The 27,284-nt window shown below is 41.0% G+C and overlaps 1 protein-coding gene across 16 annotated transcripts in view; it reads left to right on the plus strand.

Moving 5' to 3' along the window:
- Positions 1 to 27,284, plus strand: part of Osbpl6 (oxysterol binding protein like 6) — a 181,437-nt gene that overhangs the window by 136,282 nt on the left and 17,871 nt on the right. For 4 of the 16 annotated variants that reach the window (XM_034494605.2, XM_076928936.1, XM_076928937.1 and 1 more), the window contains 8 exons: positions 2,400 to 2,532; positions 5,180 to 5,283; positions 6,017 to 6,109; positions 10,082 to 10,156; positions 14,696 to 14,861; positions 18,152 to 18,285; positions 19,074 to 19,097; positions 26,808 to 26,915. In XM_034494605.2, coding sequence (XP_034350496.1) covers positions 2,400 to 2,532; positions 5,180 to 5,283; positions 6,017 to 6,109; positions 10,082 to 10,156; positions 14,696 to 14,861; positions 18,152 to 18,285; positions 19,074 to 19,097; positions 26,808 to 26,915 — 837 coding nt within the window. The remainder of the gene's footprint in view (positions 1 to 2,399; positions 2,533 to 5,179; positions 5,284 to 6,016; positions 6,110 to 10,081; positions 10,157 to 14,695; positions 14,862 to 18,151; positions 18,286 to 19,073; positions 19,098 to 26,807; positions 26,916 to 27,284) is intronic. The other 12 variants (XM_034494606.2, XM_076928938.1, XM_034494609.2 and 9 more) reach the window with 9 other exon arrangements.

Here is a 27,284-nt window from a genome sequence, read left to right on the forward strand (position 1 = left end):
CACTAGTGTTAAACCCAAAGATGAGACAGATGTGTGAATCACCAAGAGAGTTTCTTTGTGTTAAAGGGGCAGCATCATTTCGGTGTGGCTCTTTAGAAATATTGGGAGCAAACATTTGTTTAGTCCCCATCTGGGAATCCTTGGATAGTAATAAAGTGATCCCAAAATTCTGAAAGTGAAACTTGTTTTCTCGCTTTGAGCTACAATGTATATGTCATCATCCAGAGCTATAATGTATACATACGTGACTGGCTTCCCCCTGGAGTGAATGCAGATCAGCTGGAGAGGCAACAGCAGTATCAATGGTGTTCCAGTGAGCAAGTACGTTAGGTATATGACAGTCATTCATCTCTAACCAGTCACATAGTCAAGTTCAGACACTGTGTTTGCATGTATACAAGTGGCATAGCCATCCCAGGATCTGACCGCACAGCTGCTTCCAAAATCAGCACCTCCTTTCATTAAGCCAAGGACCAGACAAAAGGTGCTGCAGATCCTTAGCATGTAATAAGATTCATAGTCTGTGCTGCAGAGAAGCTGGAGGTGTTTCTTGTCTGAACGTCAAGGTTAGGAGAACAGGCAGGGAAGCAGCTGTTTCCGTGTGTGATTCAGTAATTGGGTTGCGTTGCACAGGGCTGTTGCAGCTTTATCCTTTGTACCTCAAACTGAGGTGGAGACAGCTGATTGGGCTAAAAAAACATGGCAGTGGAGAGATTCTGCCTCCTCTGTACTTCCTAGGGAGTCTACACAATACTGGGACTACATAGTTTCCTCTCTACATAGCATTGGAAAACTTGACAGGGGAAGAACAGACATTGCAGATCAAACTTACTAGAATGTTACCATACGCAGTTCTTGTTATCTGATACAAAGTAGTGTATAAGACAAACCTCATTAATTATATTTCATTGTGAGACTTCATTGTGGCCTCATTTCTACTAAAGACTCTTTAATTACCTTTCTCCCAGGAATTGGGTTGCCCTAAATACCAACCAGTTCTGAGATGAAAAGAGAACGAGCCAGGAGGCCAGAGAGATTGGGGATTTGGGAACTTAGAGGTCCCCAAGGTAGTCGCCATGTTTCTCTGGGCCTCCTGAGTTTTCGTCAGAGGCCGGAATGAATCCCAGTGTTAGTCCAAATTAAATGAGAGCCGTATCTCAAATAGATCTTTAAAAAGATAAATATAAATTTTTAATTCTTTGGTTTTTCTAGCTTCTGCCTGTATCTTTGGCACAAAGCATTGATAAAAGATGCATTATTTCTGTCCCTGGCCTTACTTATTAAATAACTCGGGTGATATCTGAGATTGGTGGACGGAAACCAAATCCTTCCCCACTGTTTTCTCTGGAATAAGAAAACTCCCCAGCTCTAGTTTCCACAAAAGGTCCATTTCTCCAGCTGCAAATGGCATAGCTAAGAGCTCCGACTTTCCGGGTGATTTCCATTACACGTATCAAAATGCAGGAGAGAGCCTCTTGCCCTTCTTACTGCCCACGTATCAAATTATGAGACTCCTGAGTATTAATTGGTTTTGGTCCTGTGTGGGTAATAAATAAGACTGGGTTTGCTAACTGTGCATTATTTGTTTCTTAATAATTTAGAAGAGACATAATCAATTGTAATTGAGTATTCGAGTCAAATTCAAACTTTTAAAGTCATTTTGGGCTCCTGGGGAAGGAAGTTTCTGTTTATTTTGTTGTTTACGGTACCCATCAGCATCTACGTGTTTCATTCTACCTTATTTCACATCGAAAATCCTCTTCATGGAAATCTATCAGCTATAGGTAATTTGACAGGAAGGCCTTTTATATAATCTTCAGAATATTTTCAAAGCATTATAAGGTTGTTTGGTGGTGGGCTTAAGAATCACACAAGGGGCCGGGCAGTGGTGGCGCATGCCTTTAATTCCAGCACTTGGGAGGCAGAGATAAGTGGATTTCTGAGTTCGAGGCCAGCCTGGTCTACAGAGCGAGTTTCAGGACAGCCAGGCTTACACAGAGAAACCCTGTCTCAAAAAACAAACAAACAAACAAACAAACAAACAAACAAACAAAGAATCACACAAGGGTAACAAGATTTTAAACTGATCATTAGGGCACAGAGCTCCTCCAGAGGAGAGTCCTTAGCTCTGAGCTAAGGAGACTGGAGTGAGGATACTGGATCAAGTACAACTTTATGAGTAATTTCAGGACTGGGTTCCTGAGCTCTTGGGTTCTCATGAGTCCAGGCCATTGGTTTTTGTTGTTGTTGTTGTTGTTGTTGTTGTTGTTGTTGTTGTTGTTGTTTTGAACACTGTCTTCTTCATTGGCCGAAGGAGGTAGTATTCATGGAGTGTGGTGACTGTACATTAATTCAGTCTTCGCTTCTGTAAGTTATATGCTTCATCTCCTTGCTTGTAGATGCAGCCCAACAGCTTTCCATGGCAGTCCCCTTTGCCATGCAGCAACAGCCTCCCTGCAACCTGCACGACTGGGCAGAGTAAAGTGGCAGCCTGGCTGCAGGACTCAGAAGAAATGGACAGGTGTGCAGAAGGTTAGTTCCTGCCCCTATGGGGTCTCAAAATAAGCCTTGCACCCAGTGCTAATGATACAAAGAAAACACTGCAGCTTCCAGTTTCACCTCCCAAGGGACCTGGCCTTTCATCTATCTTAGTTATACCCTTCTAGATCCTTCTCTGCTCTGTAACCCAGGCTTTGTAGCTGCCAATTCTCCACCTCCTCACAAGTGGATCTGAGCTTCTCCCCTGCCTTGGCATGTCTTCAACCTTTTCATCTCTTTACAAGTTCCTCTCACTACCTTCACCTGTCCCTTGGGGCCCAAAGAACCTTCCAGTCTCCTACTGGGACTCTGCGCTGCCCTCCTCTCTGGGTGCCTTTCATGCTCCCTTCTCTGCTGCTGTGTTGCCCATGGATCTGGATATTTTGTTGCTATGTTCCCTATAGCACAGAAGTAACCAGTAGGACCCAGGGTGGCATGTCCAGAGTTATGTGTGACTGGGGTTTCATTGTGGATAGGCCTTTCAGGATTCTGACTAGCCCATCCTGCCCTGGGCTGCTTAATCTAGTACTTTCTCCTCCCCCATCAATGCCCTTTGGCTCTCACTTTACTCACTGGCCATTTCTATTTTGAAACAGTTTTCATTTGACCCACAGACCTGACAAAGGCAAGAACAATGTAGACAGTATTTAATAAGTCTCAACTGAGTTTTTAGATGCTCTTCAGATAAAGCATTAATTTTGTTCTTCTGTGATATTATAATAAAAGCAGATGTTACGTAACTTTTTGATGTTTTCACTTAGACAAATAAAATTGATGATCTGTGTTAGTCCTCCCACACCCTCACCATTAGGTTAACTCCAAATTTGCATTTTGAGACACAAAAGCTCCCAAACTTAATCCATGCTGGAAACTATGATTTAAAGAGGATTTTTATATTCATAATCATGTCCAATTGACATCCAACTAGAGTTGTTTGCCTAGAATGTATTCACCACATACAGCTTCCAGTTTTGGAAGGAGACAGATGACTTTCAGACAGCACTGTAGATTCCGGTCATATTTGGAGACCACCCAGGCTCACCTGTCTGAAGGCCAGCTACAGAGCCGCTTTCTCCCTTAACCCAGCCTCTGTTGTTAGAAAAGAGGAGCCAGGATTCAGACTCAGACCTTCACACAACAGAGCACATATCTGAATGTGGTGCCCTGCCAGCTCCTCTGGGTTCTCCCTTGGGACTGTATGAGTGCCCGGACTCCAGGTGCTCCAGTGCTCAGCACGTCTAACTTGCCTCCCATTCACACAGCAATTCAAAGTCTTGTCCAGCCTTTCACGCACGATGCATTCCTGTCTCCTTGTTTCTGGTGGTCACATAGTCTCCTAACTGCATGGCCCAGTCTTCTGCACACTTAATTCATCCTTCTCAGAGGCCCATGGGAAATGACCACCTGTGAGCCGGTTTGCAGGTCCATGCTAATACTTAGAACACGTGATGTTGTTTTCAGCCATGAGGCATAGGTAGTTAACTTTCTGCACTCTGTGGATAGAGAAAATGAAATACATTTGCCCAAAATTATAGAACTGCCCTGGTAGAGGGGTTGAGATTGCAGCCAATTCACAATTGACTAATCCCCAGAGCTATGTTCATTACAGAATGCCCCCTCAAGACTGGTAGTCCTTAAAATAACTGTGTAAACTCCCCCAGTGGCTTTTCCCTGGCTCTAGGGTGTTTCCCCAAAGTGCTTATCCTAGCATTTAGCAGCCAATATGTTCAGCAGTCTGGCCCTACCTAGCCTTTCAACCTTACCCACTTCTGAAGACTCAAGCAGCTGTTGTTCTAGGTATATACATATGTCCACCTGTGTGGCATTGGGCAGGCTCTTCTCAACCTGAAGTTTCCTCTGTGCCCTTCTCCACCTTTCTGTTTGGCTAAAACTTTTCTGTCAATCTTAATGTGATGGGGTCCCTCTTGTAAATCTGCCCTCAAGCCGTGAAACAAGGAACACTGTCTTTTCTCCTAATCTTGTTCTTCACTTCAAAAACTTTTCTATAGTGATCATTTGTCACAAAACATGCCTGTTACTAAGATGGGTTTCAGTTTTTTTTTTTAAAAAAGGAATATTTTATATTTATTTCATCATTTGAATTTCAAAAGATGTAACATTTTATGGAACCCCTTATACGTCTGATTTATAGTTCCAGCAGTTAAGGTAGTTATGAGCTGAAGAACAGCTGCGTTCAACTGGTTCTTGCTCTTTTGTGTCTCTGAACTTGACTTTGCCTCCACTCGAATTCCAAGCAGCTAGCTACCTTGTAAAGTGTTTTAGAGAACAAGCAGACAGGCCCCTAGGAATAAAACCGCAAGCCTACCAAATTCCCCAGTGTCCGTGAGACAAAAGCTGTGACAGCTATGAAGGCAGAACCATGATCGCACACACAACTGGAAATGTTAACGGTATCTGTTCTCAGAGAGTCATGGTTGGTAAGAAAGGGCTTTGCAGCCAGCTTACTACCAGCAGCTCCCGTGGTTCTGACCCAGAGTGAGGTATGCTCTGTGCTACCTGTCAGTATCACCATCCTGTAAACGTGGGTATCCTGTCACATACACCACATTGTGGACTAGGTCCCCTTTATTATTGTCATCTCCATTGCTACCCAATTCGAACATTTTTTTGTCTTCATTAGATCTTGCACACTGCCAGTCAAACCTTGTGGAACTTAGCAAACTCCTGCAAAACTTGGAGATACTTCAGAGAACTCAGTCTGCTCCCAACTTCACTGACATGCAGGTAAACATAACAGCTGCTGGTAACACGGTTTCAGATCCTAACTTAAAACCTTCACTGGACTATCCTATGAATATGCAAGGTGACACTCAAAAGGGAGTTACTATTAACAGGCTAATGTTGTGATATTTATAATAATATATAGTTTATATCCCGAAGATACTTATTTAATGTGTTATGTGTGTTTTACCTACTTGTATATGTGTGCACTGTGCAGTCCCAAAGAAGGCATTGGATTCTCCAAAAGTAATAAGAGATGGTTGTGAGCTGCTTTGTGGGTGCTGGGAATCAAACCTGTGTCCTCTATAAGAACAACTGCTGAGCCATGTCTCCAGTCCCTGTGGGATTATTTGTAATGCTTTCGAAGTTTGGTTTCAAACGTTTTACGTTGAAATATGTACAGACTCTTGTAAACATATTTGTGTCAACTCCCAGTTCTCTTTTGTATTAGCAATGATGGCTTTGAAGTTTAAGTTCTAGAACTTTCAGAAGTATGGCTCTCTTTTAATGTAGAAAAAAAAAGTGCTCACAGCCTCTGGTTCTCATTCTTACACACTACAAATATAACTGTCACAAGTGAGTAGTAGACGTCTTGGCTATTAGTATGTCTGCCTCCCTCGGCTGGTTTGCTTTGGGGTTTTAACGATTCCTTACTAACTTTCTGGGCTCTTTGTCTGTGTTACATCTGTGTGAACTTAATAATCCTTTGTTGCTTTTAACTATTTGTGTAATGTAGGCTAACTGTGTAGATATTTCAAAGAAAGACAAGCGGGTCACAAGACGCTGGAGGACAAAAAGTGTCAGCAAAGATACAAAAATACAACTTCAGGTACAGCTTTTGCTTTGCCATCCTTTTGCATTTTCATTGAAAGCGTTGCTCTCTGTGTCCATTCTGTATCTGCCCCTGGGTGTGAGATTGAAGGAATAGCTTCACTGCTTGGAAGACCATTCTTTTGAAGAGTTATGCTATCTAAAACTTGAATTAATTGTTATAGTTAATTGGGCCTAAGTGTAAAATCCTTGTAAAGTAAGAATGATCCAATTTGGCCACACAGTAGGATTTCCATCCTCAGTTCTAGCCTTTGAAACATTAAAACTTAAGACAGAAAGCCATTTTAAATTCAAAACTGGAAAGCCAGTGGACAGTAATATGTGTTCATTTACAAAGTCTCAGGGTTAGAGGGCTCTTCTATGAGTGAACTTTGTCCACAGTTTTATCAAGGCCTTTGAGCTTGAAGATCAACAAACCCGGTGTTACTGTGATCGCTGTGACTCTCTGGCCTCGTAATTTATACATTTCTGTTAAACTTTCTGTGGACTTTATTTGCTCCTGCTCAAGTTACAGGATTAATTTAATGATCATTGAACTCTGTCTCAACTCTGAAATTCTATGATTACAAAGGTAAATAGTATGTAGTCTACAACAGTCACTCTAAAATTGGAACTAAAATCTCCATAGCTCATGATAAATTTACTTAAAATAAAAATTTTTATGGCAATAGTTGTATATTTTCAAATATGATCCTCTTATGTTATTACATTTTGGTGATACAGAATGCCTAAAACCCATGTCATAAATCATTTTACTTCCAAATCTTGATAAGAATCTCTAGCATTCTTAGGTGCGTAAGATGATTGCTTACCTGCCAGTTAAAATTAGTCAATTTCATTTTTTAAAAATTACAATATTGATGCATTTAGATCTTAACACAAAGTAACTGTTTCTCGCTGTTCTTCCTTTTCCTCTGAATAATTAACAAAAGTAATTCTTCTCTGATTCAAGCTGTTTTAATGACATTCTTTGTATTCTCACTCTGAATGTGTCAATAATGAACTGCTAGTGTGCTTCCTAATCTGGTGTAATTCATGGTAATTTTTCATAAGCATTAAACATTAGTATTTCTATTTAGAATATCTGCATTCAATGAATGTAATTATGTGTGTTCCTTTGAGTAATACATTTTCGTGTGTTTCCCATTCTGTTTATAAAATTAGTTCTGTAGGGAAAATATGCCATATGATTATACAAGAAACTCGCAAGATGGTCGTTTGTTTTGAGCTTGCGATTTATCTTGGTTTTAGGCCTTATATTCATGTTCTCATGACTAAGATTGTAGAATCATTTTTGCAACCAAAAGAACCCTTTCTTTAAATAAAAGAATTAGAGAATGTTAGCACCCTAAACACATACCCATTTGTGATAGATACTGTTTCAACAGGGTTTTTTAATGCATGCCTCTGAACAGATTCCTTTCATAGCATTGTCTTGAGTGGACTGGCTCTCAGGAAGTCTGAACCCCATACCCCTGGCTGTCTGTGGAGCCAGGACTCCTACCACAAGCCCACATGGTTCATCTTTCCCCTGGAGGAAACAGAGTACAGCTCTGGTAAATAAATGTGCAGAGAAATCACAAAGGATTGTTTGAGTCATCAGAAGACATTGTTGTGAAAGCAGGCAAATCTTTGAGTGGCTTCTTTGAATTTCTCACTGTTGTCTTGCTTTGTTTGACCAAGGGGTGACACAAGTGGCCTCGTGATTCTTACTTAGATGAGGAATCTGAGATTACCTCATCCCTGCAGTCACTTTACATTTTCAAGAGGAGCAGATACGATTTTCAGTAGAAACATAGACTTTGGTTAAGCTATTAATCATTCCCAGAGAGGGTTTACTTCCACTTGGACTTAGTGAGCCGTTGGCTGGAGTGCTGCAGAATTTGCTCTCATTCCCCTTGAACGTTTTTTTTGTTTGTTTGTTTGTTTGTTTGTTTTTGGTTTTTTTTTTTTTTTTTTTTTTTTGCTGCTTGCTGAAGGCAGCAAGTCTTCCAGAAGTTGTTAAGGGTCTTTCTAACAAGAACAGGACTGAAGCTCCTTCAACACCTAGCGGGGATGAGTAAGCTCACCCAGCAATGCCTGTAAGCAGCAGGAACATCCGTACTCAGCAGTCTGTTGCCAACAGAAAAGCATAACGTTTATTTTCACCAGAGTAGGTTAGAGATTTCTCCTCACCCTTGCTGTTTGTCCTTCCCATGTTCAAAGCTGTTTGGTTATGAGAATTCCATCTTAATGATTCCAGGTGTTTGTTTTTGAGTTCCTTGTCATCTCACTTTCCAGGATGACCACTATCAAAGCCAACTTGAGAGAGTCTAGCATAGTGATAATGCATTTTCTGTTGTTTGTTATCTAGGTCAATAGCCAGTTATGAAGGGAGCCAGGGTGTGCGGCAGTGAGTAGTTGGCTGGTGGTCATTATTGATGTTGATATTGTGTCTTTGAGCTTTGCACGTTCATTGCCACATTCTATAGTTATTGTCATCTTGAAGGAATTATGAAATATATTATTTTTTTTTTAAAAAATGACTCCAGGAAGTAGAAATGAAGCTAGAACATGAAACATGTACTATACTGGATATTTGATGACTTATTCTTATATAAGGTAGATTGCTCACCTTCCTTGACCATGAAGGTTAAATGCTAGATTTGTTTGGTCATATTCATCCTAGATGCCCTTGGATTGCTGTCAGAAATCTCTTGTGTAACTTGTGGAGTCAGCTTATGTCTTGGAGGTTCTGGGAGGGTTATCTTTAAAGAAAATAGGCATCCAGGTCTTCCAAACTTCGCATTGTCTGGTGCTAATAAAAAAATCTCAGTAAAACTATATAGTCAAAAGTGCTATAGAAGGTATTTCTGTGTCATTCATGGAACAGATTAGATAATAGGCCCTAGATACTGGAGAGATCAGATAGAGTGGGAAGAAGTACATAGTGGCCAATAATATTACCCATCATTCACATGAAGCTGCCCTACTACCACATCCCACAATTACACAAAATAGGAAGACAAGTTCTTCCTTCATTACATTAAATGTGGAGATTTTGTGTAGAAAACCTTTGTAGGAAATAAATTATGTGTAGCGACACACATAAATACGCAAAAAATTTATGAAGTAAATTATGAAAGCAATTTGGAAATTTTAAAAGAGCATCGGAGATGTGAGAATTCAAAACAGATGAGAGTAGTCGTGATGGAGTCTTTGTGTGTGTGAATTGTTGGATTAATATAAGAAATCTCACTCTGGCTGACTGGAAACGGAAATGTTGTCCCCCATCTTGAAGACCCAGGGTCTATAACATTGAGGTGGCTTTGAAGGATGAGAAGGCATTGACCCTACACTCTGAGGCACTCGAAGGCTCTCCAGATCCCCCACAACCCCAGTGTAGTAGGACTGGCCTCCGCTTTGGGCAATTCTTTTGTAATACTGAGTCCCTGCCAGTAGGCTTTTTGGTAAAGGGTTGAGTTGGGGGGGGGGGGTAAAGAACCCTGTTTCACTTCCTCTCATTTTTTTAATATGATTTTTTTTTGCCTTTACATTTTTTTATAAATCACTTTCCCCGAAGCATGCCTGTTTTCTCCTCTACCATTTACTGGATGCCTTTGACTTAATACAACTAACGTGTCATCACAGTTTTAAAAAGTGGTGCACACATTCATTTTTCTTTGGAATGGCAGGCTCCTCGTTTATTTCATAGGAGAGCTCTCCTTCTTCTCTTGGGGTAGGGATTATATTCAGGAAGTGGACTCACAGTGTTTGGGCGGTCTGCGCTGAGAAGAAAAAAACATTTCCTGTGGCATGAGTGTCCCCTTGACTTGTTTCAATGTTAAGATTTTTTTTTTTTTTAAGAAAAGTCAATTACAGTTAAAACTCTTCTCTTCTGTCTGATTATCTTTCATTCCTCCATGAATCCCCCTCATCTTCATCCCTACCCCATGTTTTTACCCCCTTTTCTTCTCCCATTCACTGTCAGGAAGGGCCACCTGCGAAGGGCCAGTTCAACACAACTCGGCGCCGGCAGAGGCTAGCAGCAGCAGTGGCTACAACAGTGAGTGGATCTCCATCTCAAATGAGGCACTGTGTGTGCGCAAGGGTGACTCTGTTGTGACAGTGCCACCAGCGTGTGGTGGATCACCTGTGGCCTACCCCATTGGCATCACTTTCAAATGTCCTCTGGCTCTCCTTGCGTGGCAGGAATTGGACGTGGGTGCTGGGTTTTGCAACGGAGAGCTAGTTCATAATCCTCTTCTTCTACCATTATTGGAAGAAAGGATGGAAACTCAAGTCTAACTGAGTTCGAGAAACTGACTATGGGGATCTGAGATGGGTGACTTTTCTTAAATGATGGTATTTCATTTATTTATTTTTCCATACTGATGCTGGAATCTTTGCCAAGTAATTTTTGTTTTTCTGAGAAATGTCATGTTACTACAGAAATAAGTTGTTCTTGTTTGTGTGTACCAGTATGACCGCTTGAGGAGATATCGGTGAGAGGACTAGAAAAAGGTGGATTTTGTACAGCCACCTAAAGTGCATGTAGCAAGGGAGATCGCGTTGTAGAAAGAATATTGGCTGGGAACTGGAAAATATAGTGTGGAAGTGAAAAAAAAAAAATGAAGTTAGAGAGTGTCTAGTCTATATGTAGACAGGTATTTTTTTCCTCCGAAGAGGGGAAAGGATAGGTAGAAGAACGTAAGTAAGGAAGATTCATGACTGTCCATACACATGAAGTAGAGCACCTGATCACAAGATAAAAGTAAACAATAATATTAATTCCTCCCAAGATCTTATTCACTTTTAAAAATATAGATTCTTGAGTTCATAGTACTCAGGGATGCTAGATTTTTGTCTAATCCATGATTTTTCTGAGTTAATAACAATTTTATCTTTGCTAAAATCAAGATATACTTCAAGGTTAGAATGTCTAAAAATAATGAAAAGGGTTTGATTGCACTGTAGAAAGCTTCTAGCGCAAGAACTATTTGGTTTTCCATTTCATAGTCAGCTCTGGCGTGCTATGTAAGTGCTTAGCTAGACTATGGGATAGAATTACTTTTGATTATTGAGTCAACCAGTGACTTGGAATTAATTAGGGGACTAACTCCAACATTCGTAGTTTTACAAATATTTGAACCAAGTCATTACTGAAATTGCATTTATGGTGCAGTGGATATATTCAAATGCAAACAAATGGAGTCTCTGCCTCTGGATCAGTAAGAGATTCTGACAGCAGACACCTAACCAGCTGAAGGAAGAAACTGAACAAGGGCAGGTGAGCTTTAGAGAAGTAACAGTATCAGAGTCTGGAAAGCAAAGATCAGTTATCTTGTGAAAATGCTAATGTTTCCTCCAATAATAAACTCCCAGAATACCGTGCAAGGAGGCCATGGTGTTTTTCCTGGGCTCAGTTTTTAAGCTTTGTATACAGTGAAACTAAGAAAGTTAGGATTAGTACCTATTTGCATAGAGTAAAGTTTTCTTCAGTTGGAAGCAGAGGAAAAGGCTTGTTAAAACAAGGTCACTGACCACAGAAATTATAAAATTAACTTAGATGATTCTAGTGAAAAAGGATATTGCCAACACTTACAGGGATAACTGGTGTTGGGTAGCTGCTGCCCTTTGGGAGCTCTACTCTGATCTGTCTACAAGGCACTGAGTAGGATCCACCACTGACCCCTAACCTCCATCCCCAGCCTGACTCAGCCTCCTGTTTCTTCCAGTGTCCCTCCTCCTTCCAACACTGAAGAAGTTACCCCACATTTGAACCTTCCTCATCCTGCTAGAATCCTTGTCAGTTTATCATCTTCCACTCAGGCATCTGGGGCAAACGAGTTTGGTACCAAAGGAAAGTCTACCTGGGGAGATGTTTCCGAAATGTGTTCTTGTTGGGTCTTAGCACTGGCACTCAGAATGGACAACTTTCTCCACTAGCCAAAGCTCACAATACTTCAGTTGTGGAAACACAGGAAACACTGGCCCCAAGTGGAAGGACACCTGGGCTCCCCAAACCAACAGTACCCCAAATGTATCCTTGAATGCAAACTGCAGGGCACTAATGGAATTTTTCACTCTGGCCCTTAAGACCTCTTAAGCTTAATATTACTGGACACACCAGCATGCCTTCTTCTTGGTGACCATTGCTACATTTCGAGGCCAGCAGTGCTCCTCACAAACACCCTTTTCTTTTGACTTACTTGTAAGTGAATTTTAAGGGTGCCCCCTAACATTTCCAGTCCATAGTCCAGCTACTGGTTTCAGAATATTCCTGAACCAGGCTTCCTCCCTGTCATAGAGCTTCTAGGAAGCCTTGAGGTTCTATCCTGAGCAGAGGAGCAAGGCTCACACTCAGCACTGAAGATTCACAGCTCTGAGTGTGGGGAGCTGTTGGCAGCTTCCGTTCCAACTCTCACTGCTGGCAAGGAGCTTGTTACCACTTAAAGTGCTTTCTATCCAAATGATGTCCAGTGTCAATAAATGAAAACTGAGTGAGTCCCCAGGCTGAAGAGATAGTCAGTTACATGAATACATCCTGATTTTTATTGTCTATTTTACAAATTCCTCAACTAAAATGATCCATTCAACACACTTCTCCTGAGTAAGGAAAAAAAAAAAAAAAGATAACTATTTAATTCAGTTGAATGTGTATAAAAATAGTTTCATCTTCCCGGGAAACTGTCTGGTTGCAATTGTGAGTTCATTCCCCATGGGTCATATACAAAGCTGCCACTTCTACTGTTTTGGGAGTCAGCTTAAAACTCAATTATGTTCAAATTATAAATTTGTAAATTGTGTGTTTCTTCTTAGCATCTGATTCACGCATTTAGTAGAGAGACTTTTATTGTGCACAAATATAGGGCCTTCTCAAACTCCATGGGTTTTTACAGCAGGCCCCTCCACAGCGCCTCCCTAGGCTAACGTGGCCTGCTCAGAAGAAATGCCCATGCTGGCTGAATTCTTGAGGATTTTTGAGTGACATGAAACTTTCCCATGACCCTCAGTGTACTATGTCTCCCAACACCAAGCACCCGAATTTGTTTTTCTTACTGTTCCTTGGTCCACCTTTAATCGCTTTCTACACAGGTCCCATTTTTTTCTTAGTACTCCCAAAACTCTTCTGTCAGTGCTATAAAGAGTCCCCAGCATAAGGGAACCCTGGCACTCCATTCTCTCAAAGGCTCATTCCATGCTTCTCTGCCTCAGATCTGGAACAGGAGGAAGGTGTGAGCCTGATAAGGTAGGCAGCCATTGACATCTCCCAGCGAGGTCACTGTAGCTCCTACCGAGGATGAGAATAAAGGATGATGACTCTGATTCCTCTGAAGGCCTCAGAGAATGTGTGTGAGCGTGCTTAGTGTAGGTGGCGTTAGTGGGCGAAGTTTCCCATCTTATTCCTTCCTCAGCAATAACTTCTTCCCTTTGATACTTTTCCAGATAAAGTACTCACTATCAGAGCTGAACTATGTCAATGGGGACATTAGTCACGTCATTGCCCATGGGCCAGATTTTTTTCTTTCTCTCCACTTATCTGCCTATAAGAGCAAGCAAGAGATAGACAGAGAACCCTTTTATCCTATCCTTTATCATTTATCAAATCCATAAAGTTTAAAATAAAAAAATTAAGGAAATTAGTGTTTCACACTCAGACACACCTTTCCCACACACCAAAGTAGATCAAGTTAGTCAGTGAGAAAGAGCACTTCAATTGTAGAAATTTCAGCTTTTGTAGAGTCTGTTAATGGCTCCTCAGGGCAGCTGAGTGAAGTTCTATGTAATAAGATTAAGAAAGTTGGCTGGTGGACTAGCTAGAAGAATAGTGTTTTCATTTCCCAAGAATGATTAACCAGTAGCTCTTGTCACACTCAGGTTGACCCCCTAAAAAGGACGAGAAAGTGCTTTGCTTTCACACAGCATAAGCCTAGTTCCTGTTCCAGTCTGGACAGGAAAGTTCCAGTTGCCATTGGAAATGGTCTACAATAATGTGGCCTTTTCTCCTATCCCTGGTGACTGGTTCATAAGCCACAGTCATCCAGATAACAGAGAAGTGTGTATCACAAAGGCAAATGGCCGTGACTCACATAATAGGTTTCGTTTGTGAATATATTAATCAGTATGTTTTTAAATGACCGAGTCTCTTTAATTCACTAGTGTATGTACTATAAACTTGCTTCTTCCAGTAGCTATAGACCAAGCGAGTCTTTCAGTGTATTTTTATATTTATTAAGATCCTGCCTGGGCCCAAAGAGAAGTGCATATAAATTGCATTCTGACTGTGTGAGAACAGGCCCACTACTTCAAGGTTCTTGCTCTTTTTCTGCCAGTTACTTCTAGGAACAAGTGAAGGTTCAGAGGTGTGTAGTCATTATTCTCTGTAAGAAGGAAAGCCCAATGAGTCCTTGGAATTCTCAGAAACAAGACTAACTCTTCCCAGCCCACACTGATTGTAAAATAAATGAGAACCGAGGCTCTCCAAGTGTGTCGTCAGAAAGAAGTGTGTTGTTGTAATGGATAGGAAGGGCCCTGGCTGTGCCAGAAAATATGGTTGAACAGGACGTGGTGACACTTGAATAATTGATACTTTCCCTTCCAGGTCCCTTTCAGCGCCACCATGTCACCAGTGCGTCTGCACTCCTCCAACCCCAACCTTTGTGCAGACATCGAGTTTCAGACCCCTCCTAGCCACCTCACTGACCCTCTGGAAAGTTCCACGGATTATACCAAGCTACAAGAAGAATTTTGTCTAATTGCACAGAAAGGTAACCACTACAAGGTGTTTGACAGCAGAAACTTGATGAAAGATTCATTATTGTATCTTTGCATAGGTGAGGATGGCACGATGAACTGGTTAATACGTGGGTGGAGCTCTGTCAATATGTGGGATGCAACGGGTTACAGCGTCTGCCTACTGGGACAGTGCACAGCACGACCTTCAGTTTTGACTGAGTAACTTGTCATTGGAAAGGAAAGAGGCAGAGAAGCAAAGAGAGATTTGTTTCCTAGGCAGCCCAGCTAGATACTGTCTCTAACCATCATTTTTCTCAGTGTCTTGTAGCTATCTTATAATCCACATTTACTTAATCTTAGCCAGGAAAAAAAAATGTATTCTTTTTTCAAACAAGTTTCACACTTGTACTTTTCAACGGCGTGAAGAATTGAGCAAGTGTTCAGCTGAGAGCTGCCATGGTTCACTAACTGGGCTCACTCAGTGGCTTTCAGCTAGAGCCCAGGCTGACAAAGTGACTTCCACCATGTTCCTTGTATATTGACAGCACACTGGGAAGGCTGCTTACAATCACAACACCACACTGTTTTTCCTGTGTGTCATAGTTTAGGGCTCTGAGACACCAGCCTTATCCTAGAACTGGTGGAGCATCAGGCCAGTTATACTGCACTTGCCAAAGCATCAAAAGCCAACTGAGTTTTGAGGGATGGGAAGTCAGTCAGACTCTTGAGTCTCTACTGTATACTAAGTTTTCAGTAAGAGTGTTAAACATGGAAGGTTTAACAAGTATTCAGGGTTGCCGTTTTTTTGGGAGACTTGAGTGCCCACTTGCTATATGGTGTTTAGCTTGCAGCTAATGTTCATGTTTTGGTTTAAAGTAGCACCTTCTTGAGCAGTGTCCTTTTTAAAATACCATGAGGGACATATACCTGTTGGGAGCTGACTTAAGCAGAAAGCGGCTAGATCAACTTTGCAGCCATCTGGAACCATATACCCTGATGAAAGACTTGGTTGTCAAAAGCCTGTAACAGCTGAAGCACACTCTGATAAATATATTGTTTATCCCACATAGCTTGTTTTGCTGTTTAGTGACCTCAGCTGTATGGTGCACGTGGTAAAATGTTTTCACCTGTGTTCTCCTGCTTGTGTATATAAATACCTCAGAATTCCCTTCAATAGGAAAGACTCAAAAAGGGAGACTTGAGAAAATAGAAGAGACTGAATCACACCCTGTCTTGTCTCCATTCTTCGAGTCTCTTGTCCCAAGAGCCACACTCTCTCTTGACCAGAGCACTTAGCCCCAAAAGTGTTGAGGCAAAGTGTTGAGGCAAAGTGTTGAGGCAGAATGTGGGCCTCAACATATACCCTGTCTTGTTTCTCAGACCTGGTCAATATGTTTGAAAATATCCTTGAAAAGATGTGTGAAATGGAATGTGTCCTGTGAAACCGCCACACAAATGTGTAGATGTCACTAATTATTATGAACTTTCCATTTTTCCACTTCGATTTTAATCTGTTTAAAGCTACTAATTATTATAAACCTATTTCTTTTCATGAAGTACCTAGGAAACCCCTTATTGTGTTTCTGCCTCTTTCCTTTCCAGTGACAAGTTGGTCCCTCAGTCAAAACTGAAGGTTGTGCTATGTGTTGTCCCAGGAGGCAGGCAATGTAGTTACCTTATAGTACAGCGGCTTATTTGCTTAGAATAAGATGGGGTGAACATCAAGAACATGCCTGGAAACTTAGCAAATAATGTATAATCCTAGACTGCCAGCAAGGTTATGCTGTGGTTTAACAAGAGCCTCGGCATGCAGATGGACTCTCTTTCACTGCTATACTCTTTCGATATTTACGACATAGTCAGATAGCACATCAACTTCATAATCCTAAAACAATCATCTTATTATTTTTCTATGGATTTATCTATTGATGCCATCTCCTATTGATGCCTTATAAACACATGTTTCATTGCTTTGTTAAGTTGGATGCCAATTTTGTGATCAGAGCCGGTGGTATTCCATGCGGCTCAGATCCACAGCCAGTTCTTTTGTTTCTGGGAACGGTTGGCAGCAGTTGGAGAAAGAGAACACACAGGTGAACACAGCACAGGGAAAGGCTGAGCCGGATGGCAGCCCCAAGAGACTTTGTCACAGTCATAAAGCTTCCAGGAAACTCAAGTTTCAACAGTATTTTAAAGCCTGTGTTGAAACTCCGAGTTTTTTTTTTTCCATCAGACATCCAAATGTTCCACACAAGAGGGACAAAATGGACAGATCTACGCCTTGATTGAACTCTTTGGAAAGGCATTATGAGGCACTTTAAAGTCAACAGCAGGATTAATTGCAGCTGTCAAGTGGTAACCTTTCAGCTGATGGAATAAAGCACGTGAATTAATAGATTGTGAGGCAGAGGTGTAGCTCAGTAGTAGAGTACCTCCCTTGTGCAGGTTCTGGGTTCCTCTCAGCACTGCAAAATAAAAACAATTGTCAGCCTTATCTCTGAAAGAGATCATGAATTTTTTAGGTCCCTGATACCTCCCTGGTTCCACTCCACCCACTTATCACTTCCCTTAGTTCAGGCCACCATTCTATACGTATGTTAATACCTGTAAAAATAACCCTTTTCAAATAGGGAAATGCTTATATTTGAAGACTCCCCATGCTTTTGAAACATGTAAATTCAACCTTTTGTGGTTTCAAACCACAAGACTGCCTCTGATTGTACCAAGTTGTTAGCCATGTAGGAAATGAGGGGAGAGGTGCTGTCTTTACTGTTGCTTTTCAGTCGAAGCGACTGTGACACTGAGACACTTACTGCTGAGAAAGCAATACAGGTGCTGTTTTTAAAGCCAAATCATTTCCCACTCTAAAGAACTTAGTCAGAACTTCTGGATCCACTAACTGATTTATGTTGACAAGACCCGTAAAATGTTCTGTTTGGAGGTATATACTCCTTGGAAATAACTATAATAACTCTTGAGTCGCATGGCACTTTCACAGAACACAGCTCTAAATATTATCATCAAATATGACAAACAAAACCTGCTTTCTTTTCCCTCTAGAGATACGAGTTAATTTCTGAGTATTGATGTTATGAATTGATGTTGATATTTTGGAAGTTGCTTCCAAACTGTGTTGGCTCAGCTGGTATGAAGTATAAAAATTTCCATTTTAATTAATTACAATTGCCATATTTGTTTTGGGTATAAATGCTCAGATTCTATTTAAATGTTTGAGTATCAGTGAGAATGCACAGGCGTTGGCATCCCACATGGTCCTTCTACTAGGTTGAGTGTTTGTTCTCTCACCTCTCTGTCCACTCAGTGCATTCTCTTTTGAAGTCGGCATTTAACAGCATAGCTATAGAGAAGGAGAAGCTGAAGCAGATGGTTTCGGAGCAAGATCACAACAAAGGCCACAGCACACAGATGGCCAGGCTCAGACAGTCACTGTCACAGGTAAACTCAAGTGTTTTCGTATGCATGGCCAACAAAAGATGCTAGGCAAAGGATGGGGGAGGGTAGAGGCCAGCGGTGCTTTGGGGTGGGGGGGGAATGGTGGGAATGGTGTGTTCCTCTGACATTCTCCCAAGACATTGCAGAGTCAGTATTGAATTGTATTAGTTTTCTCCTCTAAAAATGTTGAGGTAAGGTAAAAAGAAGCAGAAATTGCTGAGTATATATAACTGTTATTTGGACTACTCGAATTAATGTCTGGGGTCATTTGTCAGCCCCTAATTTAAAAAAAAGAAAAAAAAAAAAACAGAAAGAAAGAAAACCCACAAGCATTTATACATGATTTACATGTTTAAGAAGTATTCCAGAATATATTCAATCCAATGGTAAATAAAACAAGATCTACTCAGTCTTCCACACTTTATGTTTTCCCACTTAGATTTTAATCCGTTGAAAGTTACATATTATTACAAACCTGTTTCTTTTCTGATCTGCATTCCTGGGGTTCTCTTCTGTCCGTTATGCTCCCCAAGTTAGACTTTTATATTTTAGCATATGTCATATTTTACTAATAGCTAATGCACCCCTGTATACCTCGGAGTTGATGTTTCAGTTATCAGTTCTTGAAAGCTGCACACTTCTTCCTCTGTAATAAACATCTTCTCCAGTCAGTCCTTAAATACACTCAGTTTGATTCCTTTGAGCATGCAATGCTGTTATGTGACTTTTTTCGTGTATGAGAACTCAGTGTTTATATAAAATATTATTCACTTCTTGGTGCCTTGGATCAGAGTGAAGGAGCCGGCAAATCCTGGGTAAGTGGTTCTCCATGTGGATCCGATCCTGCTTGAATATGCCCGTAGTCCTTAACAATGAGATGTGAACTCCTGTCAGTGTGGTTTTTGTACCTCATCTGTCAGTGTTTTCAGTATTTAGTTTCCTATAATGCAGTGCCAGTGTCTAGGCTACACATCCCCAGCGCCACAAAATGCCATCAGCTGAGGTATATATGCTGCCTCCAGGGCCGAATCAGGGCTTCAGGAGCATGTGACTCACTCCAGCACCTGCCTGGCAGCTGGTAGAGGACTTTACTCATAACCTTGCAAAGGTTCTGGCATCTGCTTGTGTCAATGAATCTGTTCCATGCTCTGTTGATACTAATTGATCTTCTGAGTCATTGTTGGGAATGCACCATGAAGCAGGAAGATCAAAATAGTAGTCAAACAAACATGTAGGTGTCGTCTCGAAGCCATACAAAATATACCCTAAATCCCAAAGTGTTTCTTTAGTATATTTGATGATGAAAGCTAGTGGCAGAAACTGAGTATACTGACAAAAATAAGATTTGTTTCTTGCTTGCCGCTTGCTTGCTTTCGTATGCTTCCTGGTTAAGACAAAGAATGGGTTGGAGGTCTTCGGGTATGACTAGGCTGATCAAATGCTTGCCTAGCATGCACAAAGCCGTAATTTCAACCCCTAGCACCACATAAAACTGGGCCAAATGCCACATGCTTTATAATGTTAGTGTTTAAGGTAGGGAGGCAGAAAGATCTGGTGTTCAAGGCCTTCCTTGGCTACATAGTGAGTTCAAGGACAGCCTGGGATTCTTGAAACCCTGTTTTAAAAAATGGATAGAGATCTAGGATTTAGCTTTGGATAAATCTAGGAGTAAATGACTAGGAAGAGAGGTCACAGTGATAGAAAACCATTTGCACATTTGTCTATGCATTTAAATGACTAGATATTATTCAAAATATGGAATATCATAGACCTGGTTCCCCGGAAGCTCGTTATCTTGTTAAGATGAGCACTGTCCACCCAGGAAACAGTTAAAAGGACCACACTGTGCCATTCACACCAGGGCTCTGTGGGACAGATTTCTAGATCTCTGGTTGTCGAAAAGCAAGAGACCAGTGAGCTGCAAGCACAGGCAGAGATCTGACTCCCTCAGGAGAGTGCTCTGAGGGAATGAAGAAGGATCCAACGCTAAAGTGAAGGAGTGAAGTAAAGCAAGGATGTCAGCTATGTGGAAGGTGCACTCCCTTTGAGTTAATGTACTCCCACTGAGTTAGAGTGCAGCCCATTGAGAACTAACTACACAAGGGGTGTACCGTTTCCATCTTGAGAGAGACTTACTTGCATCTTAAGTCAGGGCCTCAGTAGCTTTTCCTTGGGTTGTTTGGTTTAGGGTTTAGACTTTCTTCCTAACCACAAGGCTCAAAAGATTTGAAAATAATGTGGGCCGGTTAAGTCTCTTGCACATTAGCCTCTGGAGAATGCTTACACTTATGTGTTATAGCTTTCGTCTACATTAACAGTATGTTCCCCATTTGAGCCAGCCAAGCACTCAGTGGCCAGGTTGCCATCACTGCCGAGGTGGGACTCTGTTTTAGAAACCACAGCCTTTGCTTAGGCACGGTTTACTCTTTTGTAGTGAAGTGATGCTGGTATTGTGAACACTATCTAGGGACTCTAGAAAATTAGTGAATGGAGAAATTCTTCCCTAGGTAGTCATTAGATGATAACCAGCCCATTGAGAACTACACAAAGAAATACATTTGTGCTATCAATGATAAGGAAAGCTTAAAGAAATTTAACTACCAGAAATGGAAAGTATTATAGCATGATGTATATATTAGAAAGATTAGTCCCATATAGTAGTATAGAAAATGGATGAAACGAAGGCAAAAGCAGTTGGACAGATTCACTATTTTAGACTAATATGTGAGATAATGTTCCCAAACCAAAGAAGTGTCATGGGAGGTGGAGGAAGGACTGAGTTGGCGAGACACTGTGGGATCAACATGACTTGGCTGTCAGTTGAACATTTGACATAAGTCCCGCTTGACAGCATCGTCAGAATGATGATAATAACGCATTGTTTTTAGTAAAACTTCTCAGTATATATCATAGCAACTGAACAAACACTAGGACCCTTCAACAGGCGCACAGCATCTGAAGTAGATGAGCCGAGCATTCTGCACTACGTGCCTGGCATAAATTGTTACCTGCCTTGAGGAAGTAGAAACTTGCAAGGCTGGAGACACCAATAAATTCCTCCTCCCTAATCTATATGGACACAAACACCACATGATTTTTAAACTTTTACCCCTCACGAATCTTAACTTTCACATCCACGACAAGCATAGATGTTAAGACTTAACATGTGTAGGACAGGACATTTTCTTTGGCATCTGTCCCTTATAGATAATCTTACTCAGCCTTGGCTCTCATTTTATGACCACTAAAATCAAATCACACATTATAAAACTAAGACAGCTTTGGCACTCCCAATTACCAGAACAGTCAGTTACATGTCAGGCTCCACGTGAGTCTGTCTGCAGAATAGTGTGCTCTGTTACTGTTGCCTGTTTGGTTTCTCACCCCAGACTTTGTACACAGCTTGTGCTGAATGTGGTGTGAACTGAATCTGTATAAATGTGAGCAACAGCATATGACCATCTACTCGGGCCGGAACTACTGTGTTTCACTTAGTCGACACGCCACAGTCATTAAGCGAGTCGTTATTTTTGTGCATTGCTGAGATAGAGGGGGGGGGGGAAATCATTCCTGTGAGTTGAACTGACAGCGAGCTTCAGAGGTGCACACTGTCGGGGAAATGTGCATCTAGAATTATTGAAATATTTCGAGAATGAGACTATAAGCCAAATGTTTGCTCAAGGCACATAATGGCATAATTTAAAATCCCAGCTGTAGTATCTGTCATCTTTCCTGTCCACAGCATTACACATACTGTAAATAAATAGTTCGTGGTAGGAGAAGAATTCCAAGTGTATTTATTTGTCTCTGAATTCTACAGTTCCCTGGGAATTTGAGTTCCATCAAATTTAGGGGGTATGAAGACGTTTTTCATAGATCCTTTACACTTTTTCTTAGCTATATATTAACTTTCAGTTATAACCCATTGTCTCTGTGGGTCTATGCAGATATCACAATGTACTTATTATAATATAACTTAGTAACTATCTATGGGTCCAGTAATAGGGAACCCTTTACTATCTAAATCATGTTTATAAAGGGGTTGAAGCCTGCGTTTATGGCCATTGAATAAAGTGCAGGTACGGAGTGAAAGCCACAGCCCTGGGAAACAAGATAAAAGGGGCAGAGGAGAGAAAGGCTGGAAGACTGTTCGGTAACAACAGTTAGGGAGCCTCGTATGAATTAAAAAAAAAAAATTATATTCTTTTTCTAAATGTAACAGTATTTTTTTAAATTCAACAAAACAAGGATATTTGCCTAGAATTTGGGTTTTTGCCAATTTTTGCATTAATTTTCTCATTCTTTTGAACCAGTTTTATCTTTACTCAGAGGATTTGATGGTAGGAAAATTCTTGCCCCTCTTGCCCGGTGTTACTAATCCTTTTCCACCTCAGGCAGCCATGTTCCTTTCCCAGAACCCACAATTCCACTTAGTGAAATGATGGTGCCCGTGTCTCCCTGAGTCTAGGGAGACTTTCTATCTGATCGTCTGAAGAAGTTGGGACTTAAGGATTGATTAGGATATGGACTTCAAATAGTAACTGTTTGAACAGAGCAAACAGAAGCCGCTTTTCCGAATGTGTTAGATGCTGGTACATTTGAGGACAGAGGCAAGGGGGATGGGTGTGGTCTATGGGGCTGTCCACACACTAGGCAGTGCAGAGGTCCCCGTGTGGCTGCTCAGTGAAGAACTGTAGGCACAGCTTGGTGCTAGTGCCACAGTGCTTCTTTCTCCCTGTTGGCCTTGGGCCTTGTGAACAAGAGCGATCTTCTTCCAGGCAGGTGTCTGTGGTTTCTCTTGCTCAGTGGCCGGTACCCGTGCTTGGCTCTGCCTCCTTTTCCCTTGCTCTGACCTGTTCACTCTCCTTGAGCACATCCCCTACATTATTGTGTTCCCTCTTCTGGGCTCTTTTATATGGTTGTCACTCCAATGACCATTGCTCTCCCAATACCTCTGTTCCTCAGTAGCTTCAGTTTCCACGACACCATTAGAAGAGGTGGCGCTGGGCCCTGCTGAGGAACACTGTGCCCAGCTTTCACGCACTTGGCTGCAGCAAACTTCACACGCATACTGATCATCAAGGCAAAAGGAGGAGCCAGCCTGAGGAAGATTGCTGAGCCGGGCTGATGCATGCCTGTTTGCTGGCTTGAGTTTACTGGAATCGGAGTGACTTGTTTCTACTCTCTTTGTGTCCTATAACAAGTCTTGTATCTACCACTGCATATAGATTATCAAAGAGGTTGCTTCTTTCCAATATTCGCTCTGAATGCCGTGTAGGTGATGTCTGTTTGACAAAGAAGTAGAAATTAGTTTAGTTTCGGTTCTGCATTTGTTCCAACTTTGGAATTTTGGACTAGTAAAATGTGTTGTGCTATGTTTAAAAGTAAAATACAAGCCTTTTTCTTTGGCATAGTGTCGATATATTGGCAACCAATTGCAATTATTCACCATGTCAATTAGCACAGATTCTTGACCTGAACTATTAGCAATAATTTCAGAAATTTTACTTTTGAAATTTGGAAAACTTAAAAGTAAAAACAAACAAAACAAAACCCCACAGAATCAAGAACCTTTGTTATTCTTCTAGTGCGATGTTACTTGTTTGCCACCTGATTGAGGAGAAAACAGGGGTTTAACATTAAGAAGATTAAAAGATGTGGGTTAAAAACATCTCTTTCCAGACCATTCCAATAAATGTCTTAAGTAAGTGACACACAATGGGGAAAACACCATGGTTGTTTTCCTGGTAGGCAGCCACATGCTCTGGGTTGGCCCTTAGAAGTATCAAAAGCTCCTACATGACAAATGTACATACCAGAAAACCCTCAGATCCAGAATTACTTTGCACTTTTGGAGGTATGTAGTCGTTCTTCAGAACATTGACCAAGGAGCACTGGGCAAGATCTCAACTTGGCATTTTAGTCAAATTTGAAATGACTGTCAGAAGTCACCCACCACAACTGCCTTACTTTGTAAATAAAATGAGTGACAGCCTATAGTCAGGACACAGTAGCACAAGTCTGTAATCCCAGGAACTCGGGAGGCTGAGGCAGGAGAATTCCAAGTTTTACGGTGGCATGGACTATGTAGTAAGGCTGTGTCAGAGGGGATTCAGGCCTGCCAACAGCTTACGTGTCTTACCTACTTAGTCATAAAATCAAGAAAACCTCATCTTCCCATCCCCAGAATTTTTCCCCTTGTATGCCAGAAAAAGAAAAGGTTCTCTTCACATTTAAAAAACATACAGACAATTTTAAAAGCTCCATTATCTCATTTCCTAGTGGTTTTACTGCTTAAGGCTTTCCTCTCTGTCCTTACACATGTCTGTAGGCAGGATCACAGTCAGTGGAAATGGGCTAAGATGAGAGCTTCAGTGAGCTCTTAGTGTTCTTAAATACTCAGAGTGAGAGGTTGCACAACATGCCTTATCAATAGAAAGCATGTGTTTTATAACATGCCTTCCCTGAAGAAGAGCATTACCTACGCTTATGATTTCACTGGGGTTGGTCCAGTGAACCTGTTCCAGTGTCAACAGAAGGTGTGATCATTTTAAAAAGAATGGGTGATCGAGATTTATTTGAAAACCTCAGGTCAAGAGTGACTGCCAATCAGCTCATCAAATGCTTTATGAAAGCCCGCCCATTTACATGTGGCAAGGTAGATCTGGCCCGAATATTTCAGTAACTGTGTGTACTTATGGGCAAAGGAAGTGGCTGTGTAAATAACAAGTAAGCTAGCCACAAAGGATCAGCTTGAAGCAACCTTTTTTTTTTTTTTTTCAAATTTATAAGTGGGATTTTGCTCCTATTAAAAATGATCTGAGCCGGGCAGTGGTGGCACATGCCTTTAATCCCAGCACTTGGGAGGCAGAGGCAGGCGGATTTCTGAGTTCGAGGCCAGCCTGGTCTACAGAGTGAGTTCCAGGACAGCCAGGGCTACACAGAGAAACCCTGCCTCGAAACAAAACAAAACAAAACAAAAATGATCTGAGGGGGCTAAAGAGATGGTTCAGTGGTTAAGAGCACCAGCTGCTCTTCCAGAGGTCCTGAGTTCAATTCCCAGCAACCACATGGTGGCTCACAACCATGTATAATGTGATCTGATGCTCTCTTCTGTATGATGTCCTCATCTCTCACGCAGGCATATTTGCAAATAGAGAACTCATATGCATTAAATAAATTAGTAAATACTTTTTAAAAATGATCTAAGCACCTATATAAGACATTAAAAATTTTTTCCTTTGATGTATATGGCTTATTTCCTCGCATCTCTTGTTTAGTATATGTCCATGGTTTCTTAGATAACCAGACATTTCCTCCTTGCCCTGCATGCAATGCTGTTGGATTAGTATTCACCTTCAAACTACCCATACTTGTCATACCAGGTCCAAAGTGTTGCTTAACATATCATACAAACTTGTTCTGAAGGCTTTAAACAGAAGCTGTCAGACGCCCTTTAATAAGCCCTGGCATATATTGTCTACTCTTAAGACACCCGTATCCACCTAGAAATTCCCATTTTAACAGGGAGGAAGGAGGTTGACCATTCTTGCACAAGCCTTGTCCTCACAGACCCATTCTACCTGGAACTTGATAAAATTCCAGTGTGCTGAATCCTGACATGGAGATGGACCACATCCCCGTGCATGAAGGGCAGAAGGCTCCCTGGGCTTCATGCACAGGAGCCCAAGAAGGGGCATGCGTATGTGAAGCTGTTCTGTTCTTGTATCAGACGCAGTTGCTGCATGTGGGCGATCTACGGATGCTAATTTCTGGTGTGTTCAAAGTGCTGTGATGGCCTGAAACTCAGAGTTGGTTGCTGTTGGACTTATGTTCTTATTATAGGTGTCTGTGTTCGTACTGTTTGGCCAAAGTACCTTTTAGGTTGCTTTTGTTGGTTCCACTCTACTGCCAAGAGGACTAATTATGAGCTCCTAGAAAAATAAAAACAGCCATTTTCTTTAATCAGACTGAAAGATAATTCTCTACACTAAAGCCAGTTCATTAGTTATCCCAAATATTTGTAAGATATTTGAAATGAATCCTAAACATTAGAGAGTAGCACAAAAGGAGAATATAAAAGAAACATATCATCATATATATTATATCTTATCACATATTTCATATATTATATATTAGCATATGTTATATATAATATATCATATATATCATATATAAGCATATCATCCCAGACTGCACAAAGTAATGTATATGTGGTGGTAGACTGGTCTTGGACATAATGGATATGCCTCTAAGAAAGAGAAAAATCCATGTGTCATTTTTATGAAGCCCATTTAATGTTTCAGTTCACTAACCTACTTAAATAGCGGTTTTATATTCCAAAACAATTAATGTTATAAGTCTGAGCCATTTATTTCCTTCTTACCTTACATGGTCCAGTGCATGGTAAGACCCCCAGTATCAGAGAACATCTCAGAATTTGCTGTCTCAAGTTGTTTCCTGTATTTGTCCATAACACTTGCTTATTAATGTGCAGTTACAGTTGCAGTTTTTGTTACTTTAAGGCACTTAACCAGAACGCTGAGCTTCGGAGTCGGCTGAACAGAATACACTCAGAGTCTACCATTTGTGATCATGTTGTCAGTGTAAATATTATCCCTAGCCCCGATGAGGTAAGGCTCGTTATTAGTGGATATAGAAACCTTTTCTATGGCATCTAAATCACTGCATATATTCTCCTATTTTAAACAGTTATTTTCTGTTAATAATATTTTCTCCATGAACATTTGTGTTAGAGACAGCTCAGTAGTCTTTGAAATAAAAAGACGTAGGTCAATTCGATATCATTTATTCTTGGAAGTCACTATCTCTCTTGTTCAATTCTATGTTCACCTGATATTGCCAAATATTTAATTTATATATCTATCCCAGCTTGTTAATTTTCTGCATCTGTCTCGACCTTCATTTTAATATGTTCCATTATCAACAGATGTCTGATGAAATGTTGAAAAAACATTTTAGCTGAGAAACGGTTAAATAAA

Source organism: Arvicanthis niloticus, chromosome 2 (assembly GCF_011762505.2).
Source record: "Arvicanthis niloticus isolate mArvNil1 chromosome 2, mArvNil1.pat.X, whole genome shotgun sequence".
NCBI classification, from domain to species: Eukaryota; Metazoa; Chordata; class Mammalia; order Rodentia; family Muridae; genus Arvicanthis; species Arvicanthis niloticus.